This window comes from Hypanus sabinus, chromosome 18 (assembly GCF_030144855.1).
Source record: "Hypanus sabinus isolate sHypSab1 chromosome 18, sHypSab1.hap1, whole genome shotgun sequence".
In the NCBI taxonomy this organism is placed as follows: Eukaryota; Metazoa; Chordata; class Chondrichthyes; order Myliobatiformes; family Dasyatidae; genus Hypanus; species Hypanus sabinus.
This window is the reverse complement of record NC_082723.1, coordinates 19,109,829-19,130,834: the sequence shown is the minus strand read 5'-3', so window position 1 is coordinate 19,130,834 and position 21,006 is coordinate 19,109,829. Positions and strand designations below refer to the sequence as shown.

The following is a 21,006-nucleotide window of genomic DNA, read 5'->3' as shown; positions in this document are numbered from 1 at the left end:
CGCACCCGCCTCCACTTTCATTCCTATTAGATTCCGTCTTCTACGGCCCCTCGTTGCCTCCACTCAACACCTTCCAGCCAACTGTCGTTCTTTCCATTCTGCCCTCCTCCATCTGCCTATCGTCCCTGTAAGCCTGAATCTCTTTCCCCACCCTTGCGCTCACCTAGCTATTCTTCCCGAACTCGATCCAAAAAGGGGACTGTCCATTTTCTCCACACAGATGCTGCCTAACCTGTTAAATTCCTCCGGCAGTTTATCTTTTTTTAGCTCCAGATTCCAACAGCATTTTGTGTCTCCTATAATAGGACCATTGTCTACCCTGAATGAGGCCTGCAGAGTGACGGCAGCTTCTGGTGAGGTCTCTGAATGTCTGCAGTTTGGGGAAGCTTGCAATGCGGCCAGTTGCTGTGCCACTGCCCGGCCAAGAGATGAGGTATGATCTTGTGGACCGGAGACCAGATTTTCTCTCGTTTGTGATTGGATATAGAAACATCGAAAACCTACAGCACAATATAGGCACTTCGGCCCACAAAGTTGTGCTGAACAAGTACTTACTTTAGAAATTACCTTGGGTTACACATGGCCCTCTATTTTTCTAAGCAGCGTGTACCTATTCAGGAGTTTCTTAAAAGACCCTATTGTATCTGCCTCCACCACCATCACCGGCAGCTCATTCCACACACTCACCACTCTCTGCGCAAAAAAATCTTACCCCTGGCCTCTCTTATGTACCTACTTCCAGCCCTGGGAAAAAGCCTCTGGCTATCCACACGATCAATGCCTCTCATCATCATGTACACCTCTATCAGGTCACCACTCATCCTCCATCGCTCCGAAGAGAAAAGGCCGAGTTCACTCACCCTATTCTCATAAGGCATGCTCCCCAATCCAGGCAACATCCTTGTAAATCTCCTCTGCACCCTTTCTACAGTTCCCACTTCCTTCCTGTAATGAGGTGATCAGAACTGAGCACAGTACTCCAAGTGGGGTCTGACCAGGGTGCTATTTAGCTGCAACATTACCTCTCAGCTCCTAAACTCAATCCCATGGTTGATAAAGGCCAATTCACAGTGTGCCTTCTTAACCACAGAGTCAATCTTTGAGCGTCCTGTGGACTCGGACCCCAAGATCCCTCTGATCCTCCACACTGTCAAGAGTCTTACCATTAATACTACATTCTGCCATCATATTTGACCTACCGAGATGAACCACCTCACACTTATCTGGGTTGAACTCCATCTGCCACTTCTCAGCCCAGTTTTGCATCCTATCAATGTCCCGTTGTAATCTCTAACAGCTCTCTAGACTATCCACAACACCCCCAACCTTTGTGCCATCAGCAAATTTACTAGCCCATCCCTTCACTTCCTCATCCGGGTCATTTATAAAAATCACGAGGAGTGCGGGTCCCAGAACAGATCCCTGAGGTACACCACTGGTCACGGACTTCCATGCAGAATATGACTCATCTACAGCCAGTCTTTGCCTTCTGTGGGCAAGCCAGTTCTGGATCCACAAAGCAATGTCCTCTTGGATCCCAGGCCTCCTTCCTTTCTCAATAAGCCTTGCACGGGGCACCTTATCAAATGCCTTGCTGGATATCTAAAGGGCTGCCATCCATTTGTTTAGATAAATGGGTGCGAGAAGTCAGCGTCAATGTTTGCAAGGAAGATGCGAGGAAAAGGCAGTATTCCTTGTGATCAGTGAACCGTGAGACTTCTCCGTGGATTGTCACCTTGTCGTGGTGGAGAAGCTTGTGTGGTCCTGAGATCCCGAGAGCGATGCTCCTGCTAGGGTCACCCATGGGGTGGTAAGGTCGTGGGTGAGGTCCCTGACAAAGAACAATCCAACCAGGCGGACGAAGTTACTTCGAGCTCAACGGCTGTGAAAGCTGCAACAAATCCATCAGCTCCAATCATCGTGGCTTCTGTGCCATTGGAATCGGCTGGTTGATTTGTGAAGTGTCGTGTGCTTCTTGGAGTGCAACATCAAGTACACGTAAAAAAATACACGCACAGGCGTCTTCACTCTGTGATAGATGAACGGAACGAAGACCATCATCCTCGACCTCGAGGAACAGCCACGACGACGAAACCGTGGGAGCGAGTCTGGCTAGTGTGAGTAACTTTCTGTATGCCGGATGTCTTTGTCTGCAGTTAAACAGAGGAATTTCTGGCCAAGATCCAATATAACGGAGCAAGAGGAAACCCGGATGACCCCACTTTATCTGTGCCATTGTCCGGGGAACGCTGAGGTCTATGAATTTGCGGCGGGGGCAGACTAATGCTGCCGGAGCGACCGGAGAGCAGGGCGTGGCCTCGACGCTAATTGTGGAATACTTTACTGCGACAGGTGTATTTAAATTAATTTCTCTCCTCCTTCTCAATCACACTTGTCAACACAGCTTTGTCAACACGGGGGCGTAAGAAACAGCATCAACTATTCTACACACAAAAGAGAACAATAGCAGGACCGGAGGAAACCTGCGGGAGCTCTCGGGAAACGTTTCACCCGTGGAGTCCAGGAGTCCGCGCTCCTGTTTACGGGCCATGTTGATCCCTTGCTGAGAGAGCCTGTTCACAGTTCAACCCTCACATAGACACTGACTGACTGACTGATCGGTCATTGCATAAAGTGCTCTATCAGACACAGATGAAAGTATCAGAACTGCGGAGATTTAGCCGAATCCAGTCAAGTGCAGACCTCTGGCATAAGACATAGGAGTAGAATTGGGCATTTAACCAATCGAGTCTGCCCAGCTGTTCGACCGTGGCTGAGTGCGTATCTCTCTCAATCCCACTCTCCTGCCTTGTACCGTAACCTTTGACACCCTTACTAATCAAGAATTTATCAATCTCCGCTTTGAATATACCTAACGATTTAGCCTGAACAGCCGCCTGAGGCAACGGTTTCCACAAATTCACTTCCCTCTTGAGAAAGAAATACCTCATTTCTTCTCTAAAGGGACGCCCTGAGGCTGTGCACTCTGGTCCCAGGCTCTTCCACTATAGGAAACATCCTCTCCACCACCAAGACTTTCTAGACGTCTTGGGATGTCTGTGTCGAAAGCGATGCCAAATTGAACAACACACACAAAATGCTGGTGGAACACAGCAGGCCAGGCAGCATCTATAGGGAGAAGCGCTGTTGATATTTCGGGCTGAGACGTCGACAGTGCTTCTTCCTATAGGTGGTGCCTGGCCTGCTGTGTTCCACCAGAATTTTGAGTGTGTTGCTTGAATTTCAAGCATCTGCTAATTTCCTCGTGTTTGCTTTCCAAATTGAACAAATTGTCTTTTCTACCTGTATACACATCACATCCTTCCATTTCCTACGTAGTCACGTGTCAATCAAAAATCGTCTGAAATTCACTTTCGTATCTTGTTCTATCAACTCCTTTAGCAGCCCATTCCAACCACCTCTTTGTAAAAGTACTCGTCCCACACATCTCTTTTAAGCTTTCTGCTCTCTTTTGGATGTCCACTATTTGACATCTCTGCCTCACTGTTTGCCCAAACTATGCATCTCGTAATTTTATGAAGCTCGAACACTCCAGAGAAAAGAACATAACTTCAGTAAGGAGTATTTTTGTAAACTGAGACGAGAGCTGTTAGAGAGTGAGGTTGAAAGAAATTTGTACAATCTGCTCGGAGTTAAGGTCTCTGGTACTGACCAATACAAACATTCTCGTCGTCCAGTTCAGCAGAGGCGTTGCGATAGTAGCCCAGTCGGCAGTGTTGGCAGTGCTGCCCCCTGGTGTTGTGTTTGCAGCTAACGCAAGTCACGATCTTCAGATATTCTATGTAACTGCAGCGATTGGAGTGTCCGTAGCATTCACAGTCTAAAATGGAAAGTGGAGAGAAGGAAGGAAGATAAAGATAAATCAGAACCAATGTAACTCCAATACAGCTAGTTCTTGATAATAATTATAGGGATAGAAACGGGGTAATTTATAACTTAAAACAGAAATGCTGACATGCAAACTCCGAACAATCTCAATTTCCGAACCAGCTTGTTTCCAAAATCGGACGTTTTGCAAAATAAATGTAATGAGTTTGTGTAAGTATTTAGTGCATAGGAAACAGCGAAAGAATGATGAAATAAATAATTAATGGACTTAAAAATGCAACAGAATAAAACGAAAGATGTAAATTTTTCCACAGTGTTCCTTTTCAAAAGCAGTAATTACGTTTAAACCCCATGTCGTAAACACCACGTTGCGGGCGGTCTTTTCCATTTCTGGGCAGTGGCACTACGAGAAGCTGAAGACCGATATTTGTTCGACACAATGAATAAATGGTCTTCTGGTTAATGACAAAGCTGGCACAATCCCGGAGAAGGGTCTCAACCCGAAACATTGACTGTTCATTTCCGTAGGAGCTGCCTGGCCTGCTGAGTTGCTCCCGCAGTTTGTGTGTGTGTCGCTCTGGATCTCCAGCGTCTGCAGAACCTCTTGTGTTAACAACGGGACCCATTCACAATGGCAGGAAACCCAGAGGTTTCCAGTGAGATGGGTTTGGCTTGGGGCAGGAGGAAGGCGACCGAAAGTAAAAGAGATCAGGAAGAAATCAGGCCCGGGGTAACTGAGAGCGGCCGCCATACTTCTGACCAGTTGTTCCCCACCATTCCTTTCCATTTTTAGGGGGGGGGGGAGGAATCCAGAACCAGGTTTGAGACAAAAACAGAGGATGGACCGCTTACCTTCACTGGGTCTCTCACCAGGCAAAATCAAATCCGCAAGCAGAATTTTCAACTTGCTGTTCTAAAACAGTCACTTGCAATTTCAATCTTCAGAAGCTCAATTCATTACTCGGTTAACAGGCATACTTTGTTTCAAACAGAATAAATAAAGGGTTTCGGATGATCAAAAGCCCAGGGGCACATAATATATTCTGTTGCGTATTCTAATTCATTGCTTAGATTGCCGAACACATAATATATACGGTACCGTGCGAAAGTCTTGGACACATGCAAAAAAAAATCTGTAACGCAAAGGTGCTTTCAAAAATAATGAAATGAAAGGTGTCTACATATCAAAAAATACTATAAAGAGCAGTTTAAAAAATCAAATCAATAGTTGTTGTGACCACCTTTAAAACTGGTTCAATTCTCTTCGGTGCCCTATGGTGCAGTTTTATAAGAAATTCGGCTGGTAGGTTGTTCCAAGCATCTTGGAGAACTCGCCACAGTTCTTCTGCAGACTTTGGCTGTCTCAGGTGCGTCTGTCTCTCCAGGTAATCCCAGACAGCCTCGACGATGCTGAGATCGGTGCCCTGTGGAGGCCACACTATTTGAGAGCGTATAAAAAATCCAGCGTGCCTAAGACTTTAGCACAATACTGTATAACATATACAGAATACCGTATTCTTCACAGCTTTGCCTATATCTTTTGGGCTATATATTTATAGTTCTATACCTGGCTCAGTAACAAAGAACATTGTGGTCTGAAAGATTCCCCGGTGCGTAAAGCTGAGCCTAGAAATGTTTTTAATTTTTCTTCAAGAAAATAAAGGACAATTCGGTTTTGAAGTACGAAAACCCGGTTGGGGGGCATTCAAGAGTAAAACAGTGATCAAATCACTTCACAGCCAATGTGTGTTACTCATACTTTTCAGATTTAAACCTGACCATACTGTTAAAAATAAAGTTCCTGGTTTAGAAATGATGGCACGAAGTAAGCATGAGATGATTTGTTGCATCTGACCTGCTGGGAGACACCCATAACCTCAGTTAGGGTCCAGAGGAGGTTCACGGACTTGAAAGGGTTAACGCGAGACGAGCGTTTGATGGCTGTGGACCTGTACTCGCTGGAGTTTCGGTGGCAGTGGGAGACTCATTAAAGCCTATATAGTATTGAAAGGCTTAGATAGAGAGTGGACGTGAAGAGGATGTTTCTACTAGTTGGGTAGTCTAGGACCAAAGGCCATAGCTCAGAACAGAAGAGCTTCCCTTTCGAAGAGAGATGAGGAGTAATTTATTTAGTCAGAGGACGGTGAATCTGTGGAATTCATGGTGACTGTGAAGGCCAAGACATCGAGTATATTTAAAGTGGAGGTCGATAAGTTCTTGGTTAGCAAGGGCGGCAAAGGTTACGGGGGGGGGGGCAGGAAATGGGGCTGAGAGGGATAATAAATCAGCCATGATGGAATGGCGGAGCAGTCTATGACTTGTGGAATGGAAATGAAGATCTAAAATTTAGACCGCCTTAATTTTCACGGGCTACCGATCGTAGTTGCAAATAGAAGAGGGGAAGTGAACAAACTCTGACATACAGAGTAACTGTGAGACAATGTAAATGATGAGGAGTCAAACGCTGCTCCAGTCTACGTGGACTACCCAACATCGACTGTTCTAATTACTTTCCTACCTTTAACACTCCCCCGGGTTCTTTCTGTGATTGACCTTGGTTGCGACTGAGGTAGTTTTTTCACTTTTTCTCGTGCTTGAAAAGTCAAAAAAAAATCCTTCCATTGTTATCACCACATGTGATGCTTTAAGGCAAAGGTGAAGTAAATAACCGGAAATAAAACCAACAGTCAACTGGCAGCAGGAATAATAGACGCCAGAGCTATCAAGCGGTAGACTATTCACAATTAAGAGAAAAGATATTAGAAAATAAGGTTGTTAGGATTCTTCCAGGGCAGAGATCTGGCGAAGTGAACGTCTTATAGGCGGGTTTGATTCAAATGAATGTGAGTACAAATGAGCGGGAATCTGGAAAGCGGAGTTGAAAAAAGAAGTCACATCTTGTGTTGTAAACACGATGCACGAAATGCTAAGTCACATTCGAGTTTATCCTTTTATGCACAAGTAAATGGGGGGGGGGAACTCACTTCACGTGACATCATTTAACGGGGCAATGCTGAAATTTAAATACTGCGCTTAATTATTCATCTTTTGCTGAATAAATTACCATGTTCCGTAAGCCAGTTTTTACAATGCGATTTACCATTCTACACACAGGGTGCTAAACCCTTGGTCAACTTCATTGTCCTTCACAAGAGGACATTTATGGCGGCGGGGCTGAGGTTACGTTGATGCCAACGGTTGCTGGGGGGCGTTGGGGTGTTACTACCGACGTGCATCACAAACTAAGTGAGGAATAAGTAACTTCTGAAACTTTGCTATATCCCCCCGACCGGAATTGAGCTTCACTCGAGCGAACACTTGACGATAAACATGCACCTTGTTTGGGAGTGAATCCAAACGTAATTACTGAACATGCCCAATCCTTCCGGACATTCATTTAAAATAAAACAGGCCATCGTTTCTAAAGTACGCAAAAATATTCATTTGTCCCTGAACTGACTTTTTGGAGTTCAACTTATGAATTTGATAATCATTATCCCCAACAAATCCAGATTACAACAATGTAGTCGTTATCAATGGACCACGGATGAAAAAATACTACTTTCCCCGAGTATCTAGAAATATAAAAGGTTTCTTCATTTTGTCTTTGTAACAGCAATATACCCCGGTCTCAAATTCCCAAGCCTGCTCGGCGTGTAATAAATAACTGGCCGCGGCTTCCAGGGTTCATTAAATTATAACGTCACCTGTTCTACTGGAAGAAGCGCGTTTTAAACTTTTAGACGTGTGAGCAGAATTCGGCCGCTTCGCCCGTCGAGTCTGCTCCGCCATTTCATCATGGCTAGTCCAAATTTCCTCTCAGACCCAATCTCCTGCTTTCACCCTGCATTCCTTCATGCCCTGACCAAATAGAATCTATCAACCTCTTCCTTAAATACACATAAACACTTGGCCTCCACAGCTGCCCGTGGCAAAGAATTCCATGGTTTTTTTTAAAAAAAAAGAAATACCATTAATAAAGTACAGTTAATTCGGTTAACGATCTGTAATTTGTTTGTACAATTTAATTTGTCTCATTACCCGTGCAACTCGCAGGGAAAATCAGTTCTGCTACATTTAAAAGCGATTTAACTTTTTCTTAAGATCAAAAAAGCGGTCAAGAGGTCAGCCCGTGTTCTAAGCAATTAGCGCAGGGATTCTTCACGGGAGCTGAAGGGAAAGAGTTTAAACTCAACCCGGGATGTATTAGCGCTTTCTGATCGGATTGAATCTGTTTCCAGCATTTTCGGTATTTAATTCAGATTCTGTATTTTTAAGAAAAGGTGGCATCTACCTCGACACAAAAAAAAATCGCTCAACACCACAGGTAGGAGACCGTAAATCCTACATTCACAATAGTTTGAGAGGGCTGACATCTCCATTTACCCTGTAGCCATACCCATTTCACGTTTAAGATGCAGCTTTTAACACAAGACGGGAGCTTGCATTTAGTGCAATGAAGACTGGCTCTATTAAAATGTTAATAATCATAATTCTCCATTTAAAGGGGTAACTGAAAAGTCTACTAGTTTAAAATAACCCGAGGGGGCAGAATAAATATCCCCGCCTTCACCTTTCCAAATGTTAATCTGTTGATTAGTTTCTCAAAGCGTTTCAGTTTCATGCTTTGTTATTTATCATTTAGCAGATTGGATCTGCTGTAAATGTCAGGAGTGTTTTAAGCCTCCCGAGTGCTCGTATTAATATAAATATGTCCGACCTTTCTCTGTCTATTTTGCCATTTGATGTCCTTTACCGCTTGCTCTCTGGAACCATGCCCGAGTCGAAGATAATTTTGACTGTGGGCGGAAGTGCACAACGGGAGGAATCGGTCGCACCGCCCGTTATTTACCTCTCCGGACGGTCTTAAGTGTGATCGTGCAGAACGAGTGGCAGTGGGTTCCTTGGAGAATTAACTTCGCCATGGAAGGTCCCAAGCTCGGTTGCGAAAGGAGAGGAGTTGGGCATGGGACAAGCAACCCCTTCCCGTAAAACCCAGTGCTTTAGAAAAGCCAGCAGAAGCTCCAAGACGTTTCTGTGCTGTAATGTACTACGGTGCTAAATTGGGCTAATTGGGAGAGGAAGGATGCACGAAGAAGATGGGCTACTCTTGGGGACAACTTGAAAGGCTGGCCCAGGACAGAGGACCCTGACCAGCTGCTGTCGGCAGCCTATGCCCCAGTACCAGTACAGATGACAGGCATTGGAGAAAGTGTGACCCTCAGTATTGGCTACTGCCATCTAATAGACAGAGTCAACTTGTAGTTTATAAGATTCTGTTCATAGAAGAACCTCTAAAAACGAATGGAAAGCCTGCACTCAAAAGATTTTTATGACTAGAATAGACATGCTTCACTCTGCACCAACTCGGATTTCAATCGTGTATGCGCTCAGTGGCCACTTTATTAGGTACAGAACCTCCTGTGTCTAACAAAGCGGCAACTGAGTGTATGTTCGTGGTCTTCTGCTGCTGTAGCCCGTCCACTTCAAGGTTCGAAGTGTTGTGTGTTCAGCGATGCTCTTCTGCACACTACTGTTGTTATTTGAGTTACAGTCGCCTTATCAGCTTGACCCAGTCTGGAAATTCACCTCTAACCTCTCTCATTAAAAGGGGTTTCATTCTTAGAACTGCTGCTCGCTGGATGTTTATATTTACGTTTTTTTAAAAAAAAATTGCACAATTCTCTGTAAAACTCTAGAACTATTCTGTGTGAAAATATCAGGAAAACAGCGGTTTCTGAGCTACTCTGATATCCCCTCTGACACCAACAATCATTCCACGGTCAAAGTCACTTGCATCACATTTCTTCCCCATTCTGATGTTTGGTCTGAACAACAACTGAACCTCTTGACCATGTCTGCATGCTTCTATGCATTGAGTTCCTGCCACATAATTAGTTGATTAAATGTTTGCACTAACAAGCAGGTGCACAGGTGTACCTAATAAAGTGGCCTCCAGCCGAGAAACTGGCGGCTCTGGAGAAGAGTTGGGTATTTGTGGGACATCTGGATGATTATTATTGAGAGCCTCTAGCCTGTCATCAGGGTCAAGGCTGGTGGTGACTACTAATTGATCCATTTGTCACTAAGGGTGACAGAACTGTGACCTCTCCTAAATCAGGGCAGGAGATGCAAGGACAGTTTTATGAGCTATGTCTGCTTTAATATGAAACCTAATAGCTGCTTGATTTCAGATTGGACATTCTTCTAGACTAGACTACCTCTATTCCTGTCTTATTAATCTTGTCAATTTTATAAACAGTGCATCTCAAAACTGCACTAAATTGACACATTTACGTACTACCTCTCAGTTAAATGTGCAATTTAACTTCTGTAACAGAGAGGCTCTGCATCTTCCACTGTTTTGCAATTCACTCTGACAGGTTGATAGAGCAGATTGGATTTAACTGACAGCATCTAAAATTTATGTCAGTGATTCCCACCAGCACAAGAACTGTTTCAGCTTGGCGTATTGTTGCTTCTTCCCTGTACCCAACGAGGTCACATGGCGACACCAAGTATCTAACATGAAAGGCAGCAGTCAATTAAAGTTCAATATAATAATTGGGGGAAATTACATGCACTGAGACTGTAAGACATACACTTGGAGCAGAATTAAGCTATTCAGTCCATTGAGTCTGCTGCACCACTACATCCTGGCTGATTTATTAACCCTCTCAACACCATTCTCCTGCCTTCTCCCCATAACTTTGACACCTTGACAAATCAAGAGCCAATCAACCTCCGCTTTAAGTATACACAATGACCTGGCCTCCACAGCTATCTGTGGCAATGAATTCCACAGATTCCCCATCTTCTGGCTAAAGAAATTCCTCCTCATTTCTGTTCTGAAGCATGCTTGTACACTTCAGTGTGTGACAAGAGTTGCCCATTGGAGTAGAAACGAAGAGATGATTGAAGCACAAAGTGGTATAATGCAAGCACTTATCCCACAGATGACTCAGAACTAAACCTGATTGAGATTACAATAGAATAAGTGAACTCGGAATTGTCTGACATTACCATGTTTAATATTGATCTACTATAAATTGGCAAATTCAGCTTTAATTGCTAAACTTTTCTTTCCCACTATTAAACATACATCATAAGAAGCCCTCATCCCCGAGTCAACCAGCTTGTTACACTGATGGATAACTGGTAACAGTATTGTTTACCATTACTTCCATCTCAGAATACTTAGTTAGAACATAGAACAGTACAGCACAGAAACAGGCCATTCAGCCCACAATACTGTGCCAAACCAGCTAAAGAGCAAATCAAAAATACCCAAACATCAATCCCTCCTACTGAAACAACATCCATATCCCTCCATCTTCCTTACATCCTTGTGCCTATCTAAGCATCTCTTAAAAGCCTCTATTTTATTTGCCTCTACTTTTTTTAGCGCATTCCAGGCATCCACCACTCTCTGAGTAAAAAACTTACCCCTCATATCCCCCTTGAACCTAACCCCTCTCACCTTCAATGCATGCCCTTTGGTATTAGACATTTCTACCCTGGGACACAGATATTCCCTTTCTACTCTATTTATGCCTCTCATAATCTTGTATACCTCTATCAGATCTTCCCTCATCCTCTGGCACTACAGAAAAAACTGTCCAAGTTTATTCAGCCTCTCATGATAGCACGTGCCCTCTAAGCCAGGAAGCATCCTGGTAAACCTCTTCTGCACCCTCTCCAAAGCCTCAACATCCTTCCTATAGTGGGCAACCAGAACTGTATGCAATACTCCAGATGTGGCCTGATCAGAGTTTTATAAAGTTGCAACATTGAACTCAATGCTTCAACTAATAAAAGCAAGCATTCCATAATCTTTCTTAACCACTTTACCGAGCTGGAGTCTTTAGGTGAATTAGGACCCAAGAGACTGCAGATGCCAAAATTTGGAGCAAAAAAATGAACTACTAGGAGAACTTAGCAAATGAGACAGCATCTGTGATGGCAAAGGGATAGTTGGCATTTCAGGTCAAGACCCTGGATCAGGATTTAAGGCTTTGATCATCCTTTTGCCTCCACAGATGCTGCTTGATCCAATGAGATTTTCCAGCACTTTTGTTTATGTTGCTCTGGGTTTCTCGTGTGGCAAGATGCTGACTACTGACCATTATCCAATTATCCTTTGGGGATTGGGTAATTGTGCCATCATATCAGCACTCTACAGTGGCATTCTCTTCCACTTAATGGAATCTGTGTCACCCATGATAAACAAACCAGTTCCTCAGGGATTGCTCTAAATGATCTACAGCTAATTGCCATTGCTCCTGAAGGTCTTTAATTTGCAAAAGAATAGATAAACATTCATTACCAGGTAACTCACTGAATGCAGGGCTTTCTAATTTGTAATCAATTCACATTTTATACATTCACAGAACCTCACCAACAGAACATTACACCATCCTCCTCCCTTCCTTAATGTGCCTACTAACCGGGGTTATATGGTAGTGTAGTGGTTAGCAGAAAACAGTTACAGCACCAGTGACCCCGGTTCAATTCCGCCGTTGTCTGTAAGGAGTTTATACATTCTCCTTGTGACCGCGTGGGCTTCCTCTGGGTTTTCTGCTGTCCTTTTACAATCCAGAGACGTACAGGTTAGTAGGTTAATTGGTCACGTGGGTGCTATTGGGCGGTGCGGGCTCGTTGGGTCAATAGGGCCTGTTACTGTGCTGTAAATCTCTAAATCTAAAAATATACACACATTATGTCAGTTTACACTTGCTTCAATTCTAGAAAATAGTTTTAATTTTACCATTCTTAAGAAATGGTATCTTAGGTTTAATTCTAGTTGACAGAAATGTAGTAATTATTTAATTTGTTATTTTAGCCACAGGAACCAATCTATTTAATATTATGTCTCCGTGTATATCAGAGCAGATTTTCCCTGTTAAAAATGTAGTCATTTCCATATTTAATTTAAATTTTTATAAATGTCTATTAGACTACTTAAGCCACTTTTGAAAATGGCAAAGTGAATCTGTGAATTAGGATTTTAAATGCAGGGTTATATCTGGTGCCCTTTTAAGAAAAACCATTGCTCATTATAAGATGCAGCAGTGCTCATAGAAGGCATTCATATTATCAGCAGGAACTGGAGCTGGGAAAGAATCTGAGAGGCAGGGATTAATTTGTCAATGAACTTGTCTCCAGGGACAGTGCTCAGCTTGCCCTGCATCTACTCCCTTCATTACTCACAGTGTAGGCCATGACCTTCTCATGTCGCATATCAATGTTGATCGTTCAACAAGCCCGAGCCTCTGTCTCCTGTGTGGAACCTTATACGGCACCAGCGACGTGGTAGACGAAGGAGTCAGTGAGGGATTTTCCCCCCGAATGTAGATGAGCAAACTGATTGAATGTGGCAGAAAGGAGTAAGATCTGTTTATTTGCGGAGGGGTAATTGATTTATTTAGTGTAGAGGTGCAGGCAGAAAAAAAATCTGTTTTACAATTGAGAATATAATTGTTACAGATAGAGCTCTGTTAATACTAACTGTCTAGGGGCTTCATGTTTGTTACCGTGTAAGTTCAAGACCAGACTGTGGCAAATCGGCAAGATATCCCGTAGCAGTGAATAGAGTCGTTTCAGAATCAGATCATTAGGGTGGGATACTTTGTAGAAGAAAGATATTCCACTGGGGAGAACAAGACCCTCGGTGTGTTGAAAATGTGTATTCAGGTTTTACCCACTGAATATAAAGTGATCTGCAATAATAAGTCATGAAATTCATACCCAGAGGAGCTGTACAGGAGAGAAAACCTGCTGAATACTGCACTTTGTGGACAAAACTGCTCACTTAAAGATATTTCAGAAGGAAATAAATCCATTAACTGTTATTACAAGTAAATCTTCCATTTTCATTCACTTAGCAGAAACATCTGTTATCAGATGTCCACTTGAGTGGATACTCAGATACATCTCTGTTAATACTAGGTATCTAGGGGATCAATCTACATTTAAAATTAAGATTTAGAACAAATAATTATTGTGCTTATTTCACTGGTCAGAATCAATAACAATATAATCTCACCTTTCTTGATTCCTTGTCTGGAGACTGAGCTGTATCGTCCTTGTAAACAAGCAGTGGACCATCATATAGATACAGTGTGTCAGGTACGAGCATTGCAAATTGAAGACTCTATCAGTAAGATAATTTCATTCCACAAGAGAAGCAGCTTTTGCTTATCTTTTTTTTTTGCAAACTAGACTATCCAATCTCATAATTCACATTAAACGATTATGGTTTCTCTAAGTAATTATACTAAATTAAAATATACTTTACTTGACTTTCTGTCAGTATATTTAATTTCCATTTAAATAGCACTACTGACATAGACCTCAGTAATCCAGAAAAGCATCATCAGCAAAGCACAGAAAGGGATGACCAGAAGCTTGGTCAGAGATGTAGGCTTTAAGCAGCACACTTAAGAAGGAAGGAGACTGGAAAGTTCTGGGAGAAATTGGTTGCCAAAGGCGCTGTAAGGACAGAAGGCCAAAAATGGAGGAGTAAAGATCTCTGGAGTTGGAGGGAGGGGAAAGGCACTGAAGCTGTTTGAAAATGGTTGAACGTTTTAACTGAAAGCTAGTACGGACCAAATGATTGGTCATTTAGCTATGTAAAGGGATCAAATGGCATTTACAAGTTTTTTTTCGCAATGTACATGTAGCAAATTGTGTAGGACTTAGTCACAGAATAGCTAATGGTTTTTGAGTGTTTGAGTTAGCTAACTGTGTAGTAATGGAGAAGTGTGTAAGGTGTTAGTCAGACTTGTTGAGCAGTCCAGTAAGTTGACTTTGTATGGGAACATTTCCTTCAGAGAATGATTCTTGGCTGCATATCCGCAGGGAACTCACCTAGCAACAGGTTCACTGTTGCATATGGTTAATATATTCCAAGAATGCAGATAAATCACAGATAATATACTTATAATCACTTGACAAAATATACTTATAACCTTTAGAAGAGACCCAAATACAGTGTATTTTAACTCTATGGCAGAATCTGGATTGGACCATTGAGAGACATTGGGATTAGAAAAGTATAAAGGGAATGGAGATATGATTAAGAAGAAGAAAATTGGGGCTACAGGGAAATGGTAGGAGAGTATCAGCTGATCTCAGTGGGGCCACACAACACTGAAATGGGATAATCATGTTCAACTGTAGTGACTCTGGCTGGGGTTGTGTGGGTGCAGCTTTCGAACAAGCACAGAACTCTGTGTGGCTGTGATGATGTCCTTAGTGGAATTAGCTGATGATGCTCTATGTCTTACCTGGCTTTCAAGGGACAATGTAAAATTAATGAAGTTAATATAAAGCAGAATAAATTATCCGCACCTTGAGTAAGTTACACATAATGGATTTTAAATTCTGTCAAAGTGCATGGAAACGAGCAGGCTTTCACTTATAACTAGTAGATACCACTATGGGTCTCGGTTATTCGAACCAGAATGATAAACTCACCCTTTTTAACTCCTTGCTCAGCAATCGGTACAAGTCCTTTAACAAGAAATAGAAGCACGATTTCTAAGGTGGGTTAGAATCCACTAATAACATTGCAAATGTATTTGTTTCAGTTACTAGAGCTAAAGGCTACATTCACCGAAAGATAACTAATACTAAAAAAAGGTGGAAGCACTAGTAACTATGCAGAGGAAACTTTGATTCCAAAATAACTAGTGATAACTAAAAGTTGGTTTTAAAATCAGTTAGAGTTGCTTAAGATTATAATAACTGTTAACTGTTGTTCTATGCTAACTATTACTAGTTAGTAATTTTGGTCTATGCTACCTAATACTAGTTATTAATGACTTCTTGAAGACTTACTCTTCTTGGCCCCTGTATCGCGACGAGGAATGATTTCTCCTTTCAATGAAGCAGAACAGAGGCAAATTGATGAACAATTTTGAAGAAAATTCAGCTCTTGAGTCTTCTGATAACTGCTATTTACACACTTAATTGTGGAGAATTCTCGAAGTTAGGTTGTGCTATTGACGAGAAATGAAGGAATATGGTTCAGCACAGGGAATACACTAAACATCGTGGATAGGGAATGAACAGCAGGAAGTTGAGTTCCTTGATGAATATTGTTCCAAGAAAAATGATGGTTTTAGTGGCCAATTTGACTAGTGAATTGATCAGTGCTCCTTCTGGTGAATCTACTGGTGGACTAATACAGGTGAGAGTATCCATAGGCTTAGTTACTATTTCTGTTTTGACACTGCCATTAATTCTTTCCTTTCTGCAGGAATCTGGGAATGAAATCCAACTGCTTTCTTTAAAAAATGGCCTTATTGATAGGCTCTTTCCCAACTGTCACCAGTAACACGAGAATATAAGGAAAAGGAGCAGGAATGGGCTAATTAGCCCTTCAATTCTGTTTTGTCTTTGAATAAGATTATGAATGATCTAATCTTGACCTTAAGCACTCTAGGATTACATATGCCCCATTACCCACAAATCAAGCCATTTCACTGGTACCCAGAGCTTTCACTATCTTATCTGTCCAGACACCCACTATTGAATTACCTTTATTTTTTTAAATTTTTCAATTCTTTAACACCTTTCCTTAATTCCAAAAAAATGTCAAGGTTTGTGCCTGGCCTTCTAAAGTTTTGCTCTTTATTCTTCCTTTGATCTTAAATCTATGTTCCTTTGTCTTTGACTCATTTGCTCTATTGAAAATTTACTTATCAAACCAATTCTCCCTTCAGGATTTTGATCTCTCTAACCTTATCTTAATTATCTTAATTCTCATGTATCATCTACATGACTTCAGCATTCCTTCCTTGTTTTAGGCAATCACCTTTTTTTAAACATGACTTTATGAATGTACTGTAGCTTTGGAGACTTGATATCCCCAAATACCTCTGGTTGTGTCCTTTTACAATTTTAATTTTGAGTGTATGTTTCAGCTGAATTACTTTTCCTTGCAAATTCTATGACCATAAGACATAGGAACAGAATTGGGCCATTCGATCCATCAAGTCTGCTCATGGCTGATTTAGTATCCCTCTCAGCTCCATTCTCCTGCCTTCTTCCCGCAACTTTTGATGCCCCAACTAATCAAGAATCTATCAACCTCCTTTTTAAGGATACCCACTGACTTGGCCTCTACAGCTGTCTGTGGCAATGAATTCCACAGATCCACCATCCACTGACAAACTTCAGGAATCAAAGCACAAAATGCTGGGAAAAGTTCTGCAAGTCAGGCAGCATCTCAAGTCAAGTCAAGTCAAGTCACTTTTTATTGTCATTTCGACCATAACTGCTGGTACAGTACACAGTAAAAATGAGATGTTTTTCAGGACCATGGTGCTACATTAAACAGTACAAAAACTACACTGAACTACGTAAAAACAGAAAAAAGAAACTACATTAGTCTGTAGACCTACCCAGGGCTGCATAAAGTGCACAAAACAGTGCAGGCATTACAATAAATAATAGACAAGACAATTGGCACAGTAGAGGGCAGTAAGTTGGTGTCAGTCCAGTCTCTGGGTATTGAGGAGTCTGATGGCTTGGGGGAAGAAACGGAACAGAAGATAGCTTCGGGGAGAAAAGAAACAGTTAAAGTTTTGGGTTCATGGACCATCAGCAGTAAGAAGAGCCCAAATTTAGGGGATCAGACCCAAAACATGAACTATTTCTTTTTTCACAGATGCTGCCCGGCATGCTGAGATTGCCCAGCATTTTCTGATTTTATCTCAGATTCGCAGCATCTGCATATTTTGTCTTGATTTTCAATCAGGATTCTCTACAATAAATTTAATCTGGTCCCCAAATATCTATTTAATGCTCCTGAAGTCACTTAATACTCTTCATAGTTTTGTACACTTTTATTTTTATATGACTTGAAGTTTTGAGATTATGCTGAGAGCCTACAGGCACTATTAACCACTCTTTTTTGTCTCCTGTTTGCTATTACTCCCTGACATTTCCAACCCTTTGTACTTTTTATGTGTGAAAGTACCGGAACATTTTCTTGTTCCTATCCTTCCTTGTATGGTTTTTCATTTTGATGATTAATTTTGGAGAAATGGTAGATAATTGAGATTGAAGACCCAACTTGGTTCTGCTATCATAGAGTCATACAGACAGAACTCAGAAACAAGCCCTTCAATTCAACTGATCGTTTTGGGATCCTGAGTCCTTACTGGCATGGAACTGCCCACAATGGTCAGTACCAGTTCAATGCAAGAAGACACAGACACAGAATACAAGAATGTCCCTTTAGAAAACAGATGAGGAAGAATTTCTTTAGCTAGAGAGTGGTGAATCTGTGGAATTCATTGCCACAGATGGCTGTGGAGGTTGATAGGTTCTTGATTAGTAAGGGTGTCAAAGGTTATGGGGAGAAGGCAGGAGAACTGGGTTGAGAGGGATAATAAATCGGCCATGATGGAATGGCGGAGCAGACTCAATGGACTGATAGGCCTAATTCTGCTCCCATGTCTTTTGGTCTCATGGTAAGGAGAGTTGTTCCACTGCCATTAAAACTTTCTTCCTTTCTGCAGGCTTGTGGATGTGAATCTGCATTAAGGAAAGAAATAATTTAACATTGATTTTTTAAAAAGAAATTTGTATTGATGTGTCCTTCACTACTGCCGCTATGACTGGCATATTGCATTCAAGGTTGCAAATAGTGTGCTATTTAGTGCAGTTCCACAGGAGCCCGGGTCTTTGTTAAAATCACTGGAGAACGCAAGGCTTAGCATTGTAGAGGCTTCCTTCAATCATACGAAGGCCAATCGCATTGACAGAGGTAGCTCAATTACTTCTTCCTTTGGCACTAAGCATATAAACAATCAAGGGATTTGGCTTAGACAGCTGAGCAACGCTCAAGCTAAAGAAACTTGTCCAGCAATTAGCATGACTGGTGCTTTCTTTGAGACTTCTACCAATAATCATTATTCAGGGAAGTGTTTCTCATTAGCTGCTGGAAGTATCGGAGCTGACATCTCTAACTCTGCTTGTGACAAATCATGAGCCTTGCAAAGTGACCCTAACCAATAACCATAGTTGATTGTTCTTAACGAATGGACACTCACATTTCAAGTTTCAATCATCCTGCTCTTAAAAAATGTTCCTCACTTTAAAATATACTCAGTGACCACTTTATTAGGTACTTCCTGAACTGAATTACGTGGGCACTGAGTGTATGTCTGTGGTCTTCTGCTGCTGGAGCCCGTCCACTTCAAGATTCGACATGTTGTGCGTTCAGAGATGCTCTTCTGCACACCACTGTTGTAACCTGTGATTATTTGAGTTACTGTAGCCTTCCTGTCAGCTTGAACCAATCTGGCCATTCTCCACTTGCCTCTCTCATTAATAAGGTATTTTCGCCCACAGAACTGATTTTTTTTTGTTTTTCATACTGTTCTCTGCGAACTATAGAGACTATAGTGTGTGATAGTCCAAGGAGATCAGCACTTTCTGAGGTAATCAAATCACTCTGTCTGACACCAACTATCATTCCAATTAAAGCCACTTAGATCACATTTCTTCCCCATTCTGATGGGGAACAACGGAACCTCTTGACCATGTCTGCATGCCTTTATCCATTGTTTTGCTGCCACGTGATTGGCTGATTAGATATTTGCATTAACAAGCAGGTGTACATCTGTACCTAATAAAGTGACCGTTGAATGCAGTTTTGTAATCTAATTTCTTCCTTTTATCACAAATCTCACACCTAACACTTTGCTGATTTGCCTTCTCTATACCAATATCAGCTTCTATAAATCAGATTCTGGGTTTACAAATCATGCAGCTCTGTTTGAGCAGATGGTACTGAAGTATGGCGACTCTCCGCAGATCTACTTATTGTGTCCATTATAATTGTGTTGCCTTTATGGCATTTGTTTAGTTTATAATATTTTCACTTTAGAAATTCGTTTGTTAGCATTTTTTAGTTAAAGTTAGGATCGTTTAAAGTAAATTCGTTGCCTGTGACATATCGTGGCAAGTGATGACGTCACATCCGGTTTCGCCGCGTCTTGTGGGAAAATACCGGTTTGGAGAAACGGGAAGGAGAGGGCTCACATGAGCAAGATCAGCGCAAGAAAAGTTGTCTTTCTACGCACTAGAAACATAGTGAAGCAACGCCTTTTCACCATACGTTAATGAGGAAGAGTGAACAGTAAATGGTTAATCTTACTGCGATCCTGTTTTCATTGGCTACGGTTTACCTCGGTGTTTAGTTCAGCGTTCTCTTACACCTGAGCGAGAACACAACAGTGAAAAGGCGGCATTATCGGGTGTTTCAAGTGCTGCAACGACAACTCGATCCAGCATCAAGTCGTTGCCATCCAGCGACAGGGGCAGTAGGGCATCATCAAGTAAGGCTGCCCATGCAAGAGCTAAGGCAGAAGCCGCCAAGGTGCGAGCGTTCTATGCCAAACAAGAAGCAAAATTGAAAATGGAAGCGGCTGCCAGAGAAGCCGAAAACCAGAAGGAAGCGGCTGCCAGAGAAACCAAAAACCAGAAGGAAGCGGCTGCCAGAGAATCCAAAAACCAGAAGGAAGCGGCTGCCAGAGAAATGGAAAAGGCTGCCAGAGAAGCCAAAAACCAGTTGGAAAGGGCAAGGATAGCGTCAGAGTTAGAAGTGCTGACGCTACACCGAGAAGCAGAAGCTGCAGGGGTTAATAGAACATGCTGAAGAAATGCATGATCTGGTTGACTTAAAATCTACTTCAGAAAAGATGAGATTGGAATGCACAAGCGACTATGTCTGATCTCAAATAGACTGGAAGATTTGTTCTTCCTCTCCATACTTATACGATAATGAGGAGTCTCAGAGAGGCCCAATTGCATCACATCCATCTGAGGAAGACAATTTACCCTTTCAACTCCGCGATGAATTCAAGAACGAAAGGGCTGATGACAAATACTTCTCGACACCAAACTTACCAGATTTGGCGAGAAGAGAGGCAAAGGCTGAATTCAGAACAGCAAATTCCATAACAGATGTACGCCCTCAGTCATATACCCGCCAACATATTCCCCCAGGCCGCATGCCACTTGCAGTTGAACCCATGGCACAGTATCTAGCACGACGAGATCTCGTCACTTCAGGACTATACCAGTTTGGCGATAAACCTGAAAATTACCGTGCATGGTACTCCACATTCACCAACGCTA

At 42.2% G+C, this 21,006-nt stretch overlaps 1 protein-coding gene across 2 annotated transcripts in view; it reads right to left on the bottom strand.

Moving 5' to 3' along the window:
- Positions 1–21,006, bottom strand: part of ntng2a (netrin g2a) — a 136,037-nt gene that overhangs the window by 8,340 nt on the left and 106,691 nt on the right. For both annotated transcript variants that reach the window (XM_059943766.1, XM_059943767.1), the window contains exon 6: positions 3,674–3,841. In XM_059943766.1, coding sequence (XP_059799749.1) covers positions 3,674–3,841 — 168 coding nt within the window. The remainder of the gene's footprint in view (positions 1–3,673; positions 3,842–21,006) is intronic.